Source organism: Hyla sarda, unplaced genomic scaffold (genome assembly GCF_029499605.1).
Source record: "Hyla sarda isolate aHylSar1 unplaced genomic scaffold, aHylSar1.hap1 scaffold_115, whole genome shotgun sequence".
Lineage (NCBI taxonomy): Eukaryota > Metazoa > Chordata > Amphibia > Anura > Hylidae > Hyla > Hyla sarda.
The window spans coordinates 138,241-151,451 of record NW_026607771.1 but is presented as its reverse complement, the minus strand read 5'-3'; the positions used below and the strand labels follow the sequence as shown (position 1 = coordinate 151,451).

Sequence of the window (13,211 nt, the reverse complement as noted above, 5' to 3'; positions counted from 1 at the left end):
AAACAACACGTGATGTGAGCGACCCCATAACCCCACCAAAAACAACACGTGATGTGAGCCACCCCATAACCCCACCAAAAACAACACGTGATGTGAGCGACCCCATAACCCCACCAAAAACAATATGTGATGTGAGCGACCCCATAACCCCACCAAAAACAACACGTGATGTGATCGACCCCATAACCCCACCAAAAACAACACGTGATGTGATCGACCCCATAACCCCACCAAAAACAACACGTGATGTGAGCGACCCCATAACCTCACCAAAAACAACATGTGATGTGAGCGACCCTATAACCTCACCAAAAACAACACGTGATGTGAGCGACCCCATAACCTCACCAAAAACAACATGTGATGTGATCGACCCCATAACCCCACCAAAAACAACACGTGATGTGAGCGACCCCATAACCCCACCAAAAACAACATGAGATGTGAGCGACCCCATAACCCCACCAAAAACAACACGTGATGTGAGCGACCCCATAACCCCACCAAAAACAACACGTGATGTGAGCGACCCCATAACCCCACCAAAACAACATGTGATGTGAGCGACCCTATAACCCCACCAAAAACAACAAGTGATGTGATCGACCCCATAACCCCACCAAAAACAACACGTGATGTGATCGACCCCATAACCCCACCAAAAACAACATGTGATGTGAGCCACCCCATAACCCCACCAAAAACAACACGTTATGTGAGCGACCCCATAACCCCACCAAAAACAACACGTTATGTGAGCGACCCCATAACCCCACCAAAAACAACACGTGATGTGATCGCCACATAACCCCACCAAAAACAACACGTGATGTGAGCGACCCCATAACCCCACCAAAAACAACATGAGATGTGAGCGACCCCATAACCCCACCAAAAACAACACGTGATGTGAGCGACCCCATAACCCCACCAAAAACAACATGTGATGTGAGCAACCCCATAACCCCACCAAAAACAACACGTGATGTGATCGCCACATAACCCCACCAAAAACAACACGTGATGTGAGCGACCCCATAACCCAACCAAAAACAACATGAGATGTGAGCGACCCCATAACCCCACCAAAAACAACACATGATGTGAGCGACCCCATAACCCCACCAAAAACAACACATGATGTGAGCGACCCCATAACCCCACCAAAAACAACATGTGATGTGAGCGACCCCATAACCCCACCAAAAACAACACGTGATGTGATCGACCCCATAACCCCACCAAAAACAACACGCGATGTGATCGACCCCCATAACCCCACCAAAAACAACACGTGATGTGAGCGACCCCATAACCCCACCAAAAACAACATGTGATGTGATCGCCACATAACCCCACCAAAAACAACATGTGATGTGAGCGACCCCATAACCCTACCAAAAACAACACGTAATGTGATCGACCCCATAACCCCACCAAAAACAACATGTGATGTGAGCGACCCTATAACCCCACCAAAAACAACATGTGATGTGAGCGACCCCATAACCCCACCAAAAACAACATGAGATGTGAGCGACCCCATAACCCCACCAAAAACAACATGTTATGTGAGCGACCCCATAACCCCACCAAAAACAACACGTTATGTGAGCGACCCCATAACCCCACCAAAAACAACACATGATGTGAGCGACCCCATAACCCCACCAAAAACAATATGTGATGTGAGCGACCCCATAACCCCACCAAAAACAACAAGTGATGTGAGCGACCCCATAACCCCACCAAAAACAACACGTTATGTGAGCGACCCTATAACCCCACCAAAAACAACACGTGATGTGAGCGACCCCATAACCCCACCAAAAACAACATGTGATGTGAGCGACCCCATAACCCCACCAAAAACAACACGTGATGTGAGCGACCCCATAACCCCACCAAAAACAACATGTGATGTGATCGACCCCATAACCCCACCAAAAACAATATGTGATGTGAGCGACCCCATAACCCCACCAAAAACAACACGTGATGTGAGCGACCCCATAACCCCACCAAAAACAACACGTTATGTGAGCGACCCTATAACCCCACCAAAAACAACACGTGATGTGAGCGACCCCATAACCCCACCAAAAACAACATGTGATGTGAGCGACCCCATAACCCCACCAAAAACAACACGTGATGTGAGCGACCCCATAACCCCACCAAAAACAACATGTGATGTGATCGACCCCATAACCCCACCAAAAACAATATGTGATGTGAGCGACCCCATAACCCCACCAAAAACAACACGTGATGTGAGCGACCCCATAACCCCACCAAAAACAACACGTTATGTGAGCGACCCTATAACCCCACCAAAAACAACACGTGATGTGAGCGACCCCATAACCCCACCAAAAACAACATGTGATGTGAGCGACCCCATAACCCCACCAAAAACAACACGTGATGTGAGCGACCCCATAACCCCACCAAAAACAACATGTGATGTGATCGACCCCATAACCCCACCAAAAACAATATGTGATGTGAGCGACCCCATAACCCCACCAAAAACAACACGTGATGTGAGCGACCCCATAACCCCACCAAAAACAACACGTTATGTGAGCGACCCTATAACCCCACCAAAAACAACACGTGATGTGAGCGACCCCATAACCCCACCAAAAACAACATGTGATGTGAGCGACCCCATAACCCCACCAAAAACAACACGTGATGTGAGCGACCCCATAACCCCACCAAAAACAACATGTGATGTGATCGACCCCATAACCCCACCAAAAACAATATGTGATGTGAGCGACCCCATAACCCCACCAAAAACAACACATGATGTGATCGACCCCATAACCCCACCAAAAACAACACGTTATGTGAGCGACCCCATAACCCCACCAAAAACAACACGTGATGTGAGCGACCCCATATTCCCACCAAAAACAACACGTGATGTGAGCGACCCCATAACCCCACCAAAAACAACACGTGATGTGAGCGACCCCATAACCCCATCAAAAACAACACGTGATGTGAGCGACCCCATAACCCCACCAAAAACAACATGTGATGTGAGCGACCCCATATTCCCACCAAAAACAACACGTGATGTGAGCGACCCCATAACCCCACCAAAAACAACACGTGATGTGAGCGACCCCATAACCCCATCAAAAACAACACGTGATGTGAGCGACCCCATAACCCCACCAAAAACAACACATGATGTCATCGACCCTATAACCCCACCAAAAACAACACGTGATGTGAGCGACCCCATCACCCCACCAAAAACAACATGTGATGTGATCGCCACATAACCCCACCAAAAACAACATGTGATGTGATCGCCCCATAACCCCACCAAAAACAACACGTGATGTGAGCGACCCCATAACCCCACCAAAACAACATGTGATGTGAGCGACCCCATAACCCCACCAAAAACAACATGTGATGTGATCGACCCCATAACCCCACCAAAAACAACAAGTGATGTAAGCAACACCATAACCCCACCAAAAACAACACGTGATGTGAGCGACCCCATAACCCCACCAAAAACAACACGTGATGTGAGCGACCCCATAACCCCACCAAAAACAACACGTGATGTGAGCCACCCCATAACCCCACCAAAAACAACACGTGATGTGAGCGACCCCATAACCCCACCAAAAACAATATGTGATGTGAGCGACCCCATAACCCCACCAAAAACAACACGTGATGTGATCGACCCCATAACCCCACCAAAAACAACACGTGATGTGAGCGACCCCATAACCCCACCAAAAACAACACGTGATGTGAGCGACCCCATCACCCCACCAAAAACAACATGTGATGTGATCGCCACATAACCCCACCAAAAACAACATGTGATGTGATCGCCCCATAACCCCACCAAAAACAACACGTGATGTGAGCGACCCCATAACCCCACCAAAACAACATGTGATGTGAGCGACCCCATAACCCCACCAAAAACAACATGTGATGTGATCGACCCCATAACCCCACCAAAAACAACAAGTGATGTAAGCAACACCATAACCCCACCAAAAACAACACGTGATGTGAGCGACCCCATAACCCCACCAAAAACAACACGTGATGTGAGCCACCCCATAACCCCACCAAAAACAACACGTGATGTGAGCGACCCCATAACCCCACCAAAAACAACACGTGATGTGAGCCACCCCATAACCCCACCAAAAACAACACGTGATGTGAGCGACCCCATAACCCCACCAAAAACAATATGTGATGTGAGCGACCCCATAACCCCACCAAAAACAACACGTGATGTGATCGACCCCATAACCCCACCAAAAACAACACGTGATGTGATCGACCCCATAACCCCACCAAAAACAACACGTGATGTGAGCGACCCCATAACCTCACCAAAAACAACATGTGATGTGAGCGACCCTATAACCTCACCAAAAACAACACGTGATGTGAGCGACCCCATAACCTCACCAAAAACAACATGTGATGTGATCGACCCCATAACCCCACCAAAAACAACACGTGATGTGAGCGACCCCATAACCCCACCAAAAACAACATGAGATGTGAGCGACCCCATAACCCCACCAAAAACAACACGTGATGTGAGCGACCCCATAACCCCACCAAAAACAACACGTGATGTGAGCGACCCCATAACCCCACCAAAACAACATGTGATGTGAGCGACCCTATAACCCCACCAAAAACAACAAGTGATGTGATCGACCCCATAACCCCACCAAAAACAACACGTGATGTGATCGACCCCATAACCCCACCAAAAACAACATGTGATGTGAGCCACCCCATAACCCCACCAAAAACAACACGTTATGTGAGCGACCCCATAACCCCACCAAAAACAACACGTTATGTGAGCGACCCCATAACCCCACCAAAAACAACACGTGATGTGATCGCCACATAACCCCACCAAAAACAACACGTGATGTGAGCGACCCCATAACCCCACCAAAAACAACATGAGATGTGAGCGACCCCATAACCCCACCAAAAACAACACGTGATGTGAGCGACCCCATAACCCCACCAAAAACAACATGTGATGTGAGCAACCCCATAACCCCACCAAAAACAACACGTGATGTGATCGCCACATAACCCCACCAAAAACAACACGTGATGTGAGCGACCCCATAACCCAACCAAAAACAACATGAGATGTGAGCGACCCCATAACCCCACCAAAAACAACACATGATGTGAGCGACCCCATAACCCCACCAAAAACAACACATGATGTGAGCGACCCCATAACCCCACCAAAAACAACACATGATGTGAGCGACCCCATAACCCCACCAAAAACAACATGTGATGTGAGCGACCCCATAACCCCACCAAAAACAACACGTGATGTGATCGACCCCATAACCCCACCAAAAACAACACGCGATGTGATCGACCCCCATAACCCCACCAAAAACAACACATGATGTGAGCGACCCCATAACCCCACCAAAAACAACATGTGATGTGATCGCCACATAACCCCACCAAAAACAACATGTGATGTGAGCGACCCCATAACCCTACCAAAAACAACACGTAATGTGATCGACCCCATAACCCCACCAAAAACAACATGTGATGTGAGCGACCCTATAACCCCACCAAAAACAACATGTGATGTGAGCGACCCCATAACCCCACCAAAAACAACATGAGATGTGAGCGACCCCATAACCCCACCAAAAACAACATGTTATGTGAGCGACCCCATAACCCCACCAAAAACAACACGTTATGTGAGCGACCCCATAACCCCACCAAAAACAACACATGATGTGAGCGACCCCATAACCCCACCAAAAACAATATGTGATGTGAGCGACCCCATAACCCCACCAAAAACAACAAGTGATGTGAGCGACCCCATAACCCCACCAAAAACAACACGTTATGTGAGCGACCCTATAACCCCACCAAAAACAACACGTGATGTGAGCGACCCCATAACCCCACCAAAAACAACATGTGATGTGAGCGACCCCATAACCCCACCAAAAACAACACGTGATGTGAGCGACCCCATAACCCCACCAAAAACAACATGTGATGTGATCGACCCCATAACCCCACCAAAAACAATATGTGATGTGAGCGACCCCATAACCCCACCAAAAACAACACGTGATGTGAGCGACCCCATAACCCCACCAAAAACAACACGTTATGTGAGCGACCCTATAACCCCACCAAAAACAACACGTGATGTGAGCGACCCCATAACCCCACCAAAAACAACATGTGATGTGAGCGACCCCATAACCCCACCAAAAACAACACGTGATGTGAGCGACCCCATAACCCCACCAAAAACAACATGTGATGTGATCGACCCCATAACCCCACCAAAAACAATATGTGATGTGAGCGACCCCATAACCCCACCAAAAACAACACGTGATGTGAGCGACCCCATAACCCCACCAAAAACAACACGTTATGTGAGCGACCCTATAACCCCACCAAAAACAACACGTGATGTGAGCGACCCCATAACCCCACCAAAAACAACATGTGATGTGATCGACCCCATAACCCCACCAAAAACAATATGTGATGTGAGCGACCCCATAACCCCACCAAAAACAACACGTGATGTGAGCGACCCCATAACCCCACCAAAAACAACACGTTATGTGAGCGACCCTATAACCCCACCAAAAACAACACGTGATGTGAGCGACCCCATAACCCCACCAAAAACAACATGTGATGTGAGCGACCCCATAACCCCACCAAAAACAACACGTGATGTGAGCGACCCCATAACCCCACCAAAAACAACATGTGATGTGATCGACCCCATAACCCCACCAAAAACAATATGTGATGTGAGCGACCCCATAACCCCACCAAAAACAACACGTGATGTGAGCGACCCCATAACCCCACCAAAAACAACACGTTATGTGAGCGACCCTATAACCCCACCAAAAACAACACGTGATGTGAGCGACCCCATAACCCCACCAAAAACAACACGTGATGTGATCGACCCCATAACCCCACCAAAAACAACATGTGATGTGAGCGACCCCATAACCCCACCAAAAACAACACGTGATGTGAGCGACCCCATAACCCCACCAAAAACAACATGTGATGTGATCGACCCCATAACCCCACCAAAAACAATATGTGATGTGAGCGACCCCATAACCCCACCAAAAACAACACGTGATGTGAGCGACCCCATAACCCCACCAAAAACAACACGTTATGTGAGCGACCCTATAACCCCACCAAAAACAACACGTGATGTGAGCGACCCCATAACCCCACCAAAAACAACATGTGATGTGATCGACCCCATAACCCCACCAAAAACAATATGTGATGTGAGCGACCCCATAACCCCACCAAAAACAACACGTGATGTGAGCGACCCCATAACCCCACCAAAAACAACACGTTATGTGAGCGACCCTATAACCCCACCAAAAACAACACGTGATGTGAGCGACCCCATAACCCCACCAAAAACAACATGTGATGTGAGCGACCCCATAACCCCACCAAAACAACACGTTATGTGAGCGACCCCATAACCCCACCAAAAACAACATGTGATGTGATCGACCCCATAACCCCACCAAAAACAATATGTGATGTGAGCGACCCCATAACCTCACCAAAAACAACACGTGATGTGAGCGACCCCATAACCCCACCAAAAACAACACGTGATGTGATCGACCCCATAACCCCACCAAAAACAACACGTGATGTGATCGACCCCATAACCCCACCAAAAACAACATGTCCCCCAACCTTCCCTCATGGCATAGAATTTGTGTCTATGGAGAAAGCGGTTATTATAATAACAAACACCTGAGGACGGTTGGGAACAGTTCTGCCGAGAAGAGAAACGCCGTAGTAAATGCCGCCTCCGAGAAGCCTTTCCCAAGGATGGCCACTAGGGAGCGCCAGTGTCCTGGTAACAAATATACAGTGAGGTTATATAGAGGTATGGGGCAGGTGAGGTATATAAGGAGGATAGTAGTGAGGTTATATAGAGGTATGAGGCAGGAGAGGTATATAAGGATAGTAGTGAGGTTATATAGAGGTATGGGGCAGGAGAGGTATATAAGGAGGATAGTAGTGAGGTTATATAGAGGTATGGGGCAGGTGAGGTATATAAGGAGGATAGTAGTGAGGTTATATAGAGGTATGAGGCAGGAGAGGTATATAAGGAGGATAGTAGTGAGGTTATATAGAGGTATGGGGCAGGAGAGGTATATAAGGAGGATAGTAGTGAGGTTATATAGAGGTATGAGGCAGGTGAGGTATATAAGGAGGATAGTAGTGAGGTTATATAGAGGTATGGGGCAGGTGAGGTATATAAGGATAGTAGTGAGGTTATATAGAGGTATGAGGCAGGAGAGGTATATAAGGATAGTAGTGAGGTTATATAGAGGTATGAGGCAGGTGAGGTATATAAGGAGGATAGTAGTGAGGTTATATAGAGGTATGGGGCAGGTGAGGTATATAAGGAGGATAGTAGTGAGGTTATATAGAGATATGAGGCAGGAGAGGTATATAAGGAGGATAGTAGTGAGGTTATATAGAGGTATGAAGCAGGAGAGGTATATAAGGATAGTAGTGAGGTTATATAGAGGTATGGGGCAGGTGCGGTATATAAGGAGGATAGTAGTGAGATTATATAGAGGTATGAGGCAGGAGAGGTATATAAGGAGGATAGTAGTGAGGTTATATAGAGGTATGGGGCAGGAGAGGTATATAAGGATAGTAGTGAGGTTATATAGAGGTATGAGGCAGGAGAGGTATATAAGGAGGATAGTAGTGATGTTATATAGAGGTATGGGGCAGGAGAGGTATATAAGGAGGATAGTAGTGAGGTTATATAGAGGTATGGGGCAGGTGAGGTATATAAGGAGGATAGTAGTGAGGTTATATAGAGGTATGAGGCAGGTGAGGTATATAAGGATAGTAGTGAGGTTATATAGAGGTATGGGGCAGGAGAGGTATATAAGGAGGATAGTAGTGAGGTTATATAGAGGTATGGGGCAGGTGAGGTATATAAGAAGGATAGTAGTGAGGTTATATAGAGGTATGGGGCAGGTGAGGTATATAAGGAGGATAGTAGTGAGGTTATATAGAGGTATGAGGCAGGAGAGGTATATAAGGATAGTAGTGAGGTTATATAGAGATATGGGGCAGGTGAGGTATATAAGGAGGATAGTAGTGAGGTTATATAGAGGTATGGGGCAGGAGAGGTATATAAGGAGGATAGTAGTGAGGTTATATAGAGGTATGGGGCAGGTGAGGTATATAAGGATAGTAGTGAGGTTATATAGAGGTATGAGGCAGGAGAGGTATATAAGGATAGTAGTGAGGTTATATAGAGATATGAGGCAGGAGAGGTATATAAGGAGGATAGTAGTGAGGTTATATAGAGGTATGGGGCAGGAGAGGTGTATAAGGAGGATAGTCGTGATGTTATATAGAGGTATGGGGCAGGAGAGGTATATAAGGAGGATAGTAGTGAGGTTATATAGAGGTATGGGGCAGGTGAGGTATATAAGGATAGTAGTGAGGTTATATAGAGATATGGGGCAGGTGAGGTATATAAGGATAGTAGTGAGGTTATATAGAGGTATGAGGCAGCAGAGGTATATAAGGATAGTAGTGAGGTTATATAGAGGTATGAGGCAGGAGAGGTATATAAGGAGGATAGTAGTGAGGTTATATAGAGGTATGAGGCAGGAGAGGTATATAAGGAGGATAGTAGTGATGTTATATAGAGGTATGAGGCAGGTGAGGTATATAAGGAGGATAGTAGTGAGGTTATATAGAGGTATGGGGCAGGAGAGGTAAATAAGGAGGATAGTAGTGATGTTATATAGAGGTATGGGGCAGGAGAGGTATATAAGGAGGATAGTAGTGAGGTTATATAGAGGTATGAGGCAGGAGAGGTATATAAGGAGGATAGTAGTGAGGTTATATAGAGGTATGGGGCAGGTGAGGTATATAAGGAGGATAGAAGAGAGGTTATATAGAGGTATGGGGCAGGAGAGGTATATAAGGAGGATAGTAGTGAGGTTATATAGAGGTATGAGGCAGGAGAGGTATATAAGGATAGTAGTGAGGTTATATAGAGGTATGAGGCAGGTGAGGTATATAAGGAGGATAGTAGTGAGGTTATATAGAGGTATGAGGCAGGAGAGGTATATAAGGAGGATAGTAGTGAGGTTATATAGAGGTATGAGGCAGGAGAGGTATATAAGGAGGATAGTAGTGAGGTTATATAGAGGTATGAGGCAGGAGAGGTATATAAGGAGGATAGTAGTGAGGTTATATAGAGGTATGAGGCAGGTGAGGTATATAAGGAGGATAGTAGTGAGGTTATATAGAGGTATGGGGCAGGTGAGGTATATCAGGAGGATAGTAGTGAGGTTATATAGAGGTATGGGGCAGGAGAGGTATATAAGGAGGATAGTAGTGAGGTTATATAGAGGTATGGGGCAGGAGAGGTATATAAGGAGGATAGTAGTGAGGTTATATAGAGGTATGGGGCAGGAGAGGTATATAAGGAGGATAGTAGTGAGGTTATATAGAGGTATGAAGCAGGAGAGGTATATAAGGATAGTAGTGAGGTTATATAGAGGTATGAGGCAGGTGAGGTATATAAGGAGGATAGTAGTGAGATTATATAGAGGTATGAGGCAGGTGAGGTATATAAGGAGGATAGTAGTGAGGTTATATAGAGGTATGAGGCAGGAGAGGTATATAAGGAGGATAGTAGTGAGGTTATATAGAGGTATGAGGCAGGAGAGGTATATAAGGATAGTAGTGAGGTTATATAGAGGTATGAGGCAGGTGAGGTATATAAGGAGGATAGTAGTGAGGTTATATAGAGGTATGAGGCAGGAGAGGTATATAAGGATAGTAGTGAGGTTATATAGAGGTATGAGGCAGGTGAGGTATATAAGGAGGATAGTAGTGAGGTTATATAGAGGTATGAGGCAGGAGAGGTATATAAGGAGGATAGTAGTGAGGTTATATAGAGGTATGAGGCAGGAGAGGTATATAAGGAGGATAGTAGTGAGGTTATATAGAGGTATGAGGCAGGAGAGGTATATAAGGAGGATAGTAGTGAGGTTATATAGAGGTATGAGGCAGGAGAGGTATATAAGGATAGTAGTGAGGTTATATAGAGGTATGAGGCAGGAGAGGTATATAAGGAGGATAGTAGTGAGGTTATATAGAGGTATGAGGCAGGAGAGGTATATAAGGAGGATAGTAGTGAGGTTATATAGAGGTATGAGGCAGGTGAGGTATATAAGGAGGATAGTAGTGAGGTTATATAGAGGTATGGGGCAGGAGAGGTATATAAGGAGGATAGTAGTGAGGGTATATAGAGGTATGGGGCAGGTGAGGTATATAAGGAGGATAGTAGTGAGGTTATATAGAGGTATGGGGCAGGAGAGGTATATAAGGAGGATAGTAGTGAGGTTATATAGAGGTATGAGGCAGGTGAGGTATATAAGGAGGATAGTAGTGAGGTTATATAGAGGTATGGGGCAGGTGAGGTATATAAGGAGGATAGTAGTGAGGTTATATAGAGGTATGGGGCAGGAGAGGTATATAAGGAGGATAGTAGTGAGGTTATATAGAGGTATGAGGCAGGTGAGGTATATAAGGAGGATAGTAGTGAGGTTATATAGAGGTATGGGGCAGGAGAGGTATATAAGGAGGATAGTAGTGAGGTTATATAGAGGTATGGGGCAGGAGAGGTATATAAGGAGGATAGTAGTGAGGTTATATAGAGGTATGAGGCAGGAGAGGTATATAAGGATAGTAGTGAGGTTATATAGAGGTATGAGGCAGGTGAGGTATATAAGGAGGATAGTAGTGAGGTTATATAGAGGTATGAGGCAGGAGAGGTATATAAGGAGGATAGTAGTGAGGTTATATAGAGGTATGAGGCAGGTGAGGTATATAAGGAGGATAGTAGTGAGGTTATATAGAGGTATGGGGCAGGAGAGGTATATAAGGAGGATAGTAGTGAGGTTATATAGAGGTATGAGGCAGGAGAGGTATATAAGGAGGATAGTAGTGAGGTTATATAGAGGTATGGGGCAGGTGAGGTATATAAGGAGGATGGTAGTGAGGTTATATAGAGGTATGAGGCAGGTGAGGTATATAAGGAGGATAGTAGTGAGGTTATATAGAGGTATGGGGCAGGTGAGGTATATAAGGAGGATAGTAGTGAGGTTATATAGAGGTATGGGGCAGGTGAGGTATATAAGGAGGATAGTAGTGAGGTTATATAGAGGTATGAGGCAGGAGAGGTATATAAGGATAGTAGTGAGGTTATATAGAGGTATGAGGCAGGTGAGGTATATAAGGAGGATAGTAGTGAGGTTATATAGAGGTATGGGGCAGGTGAGGTATATAAGGAGGATAGTAGTGAGGTTATATAGAGGTATGGGGCAGGAGAGGTATATAAGGAGGATAGTAGTGAGGTTATATAGAGGTATGAGGCAGGAGAGGTATATAAGGATAGTAGTGAGGTTATATAGAGGTATGAGGCAGGTGAGGTATATAAGAAGGACAGTAGTGAGGTTATATAGAGGTATGAGGCAGGAGAGGTATATAAGGAGGATAGTAGTGAGGTTATATAGAGGTATGGGGCAGGAGAGGTATATAAGGAGGATAGTAGTGAGGTTATATAGAGGTATGAGGCAGGAGAGGTATATAAGGATAGTAGTGAGGTTATATAGAGGTATGAGGCAGGTGAGGTATATAAGGAGGACAGTAGTGAGGTTATATAGAGGTATGAGGCAGGAGAGGTATATAAGGAGGATAGTAGTGAGGTTATATAGAGGTATGAGGCAGGTGAGGTATATAAGGAGGATAGTAGTGAGGTTATATAGAGGTATGAGGCAGGAGAGGTATATAAGGAGGATAGTAGTGAGGTTATATAGAGGTATGAGGCAGGTGAGGTATATAAGGAGGATAGTAGTGAGGTTATATAGAGGTATGAGGCAGGAGAGGTATATAAGGATAGTAGTGAGGTCACCTGGGGGTATGAGGCAGGAGAGGTATATAAGGAGGATAGTAGTGAGGTTATATAGAGGTATGAGGCAGGAGAGGTATATAAGGAGGATAGTAGTGAGGTTATATAGAGGTATGAGGCAGGTGAGGTATAT

At 45.8% G+C, this 13,211-nt stretch overlaps 1 protein-coding gene across 1 annotated transcript in view; it reads right to left on the bottom strand.

The window, feature by feature from the left end:
* Positions 1-13,211, bottom strand: part of LOC130302061 (solute carrier family 22 member 7-like) — a 232,898-nt gene that overhangs the window by 118,694 nt on the left and 100,993 nt on the right. The window contains exon 8 of the mRNA XM_056551674.1: positions 7,867-7,969. Coding sequence (XP_056407649.1) covers positions 7,867-7,969 — 103 coding nt within the window. The remainder of the gene's footprint in view (positions 1-7,866; positions 7,970-13,211) is intronic.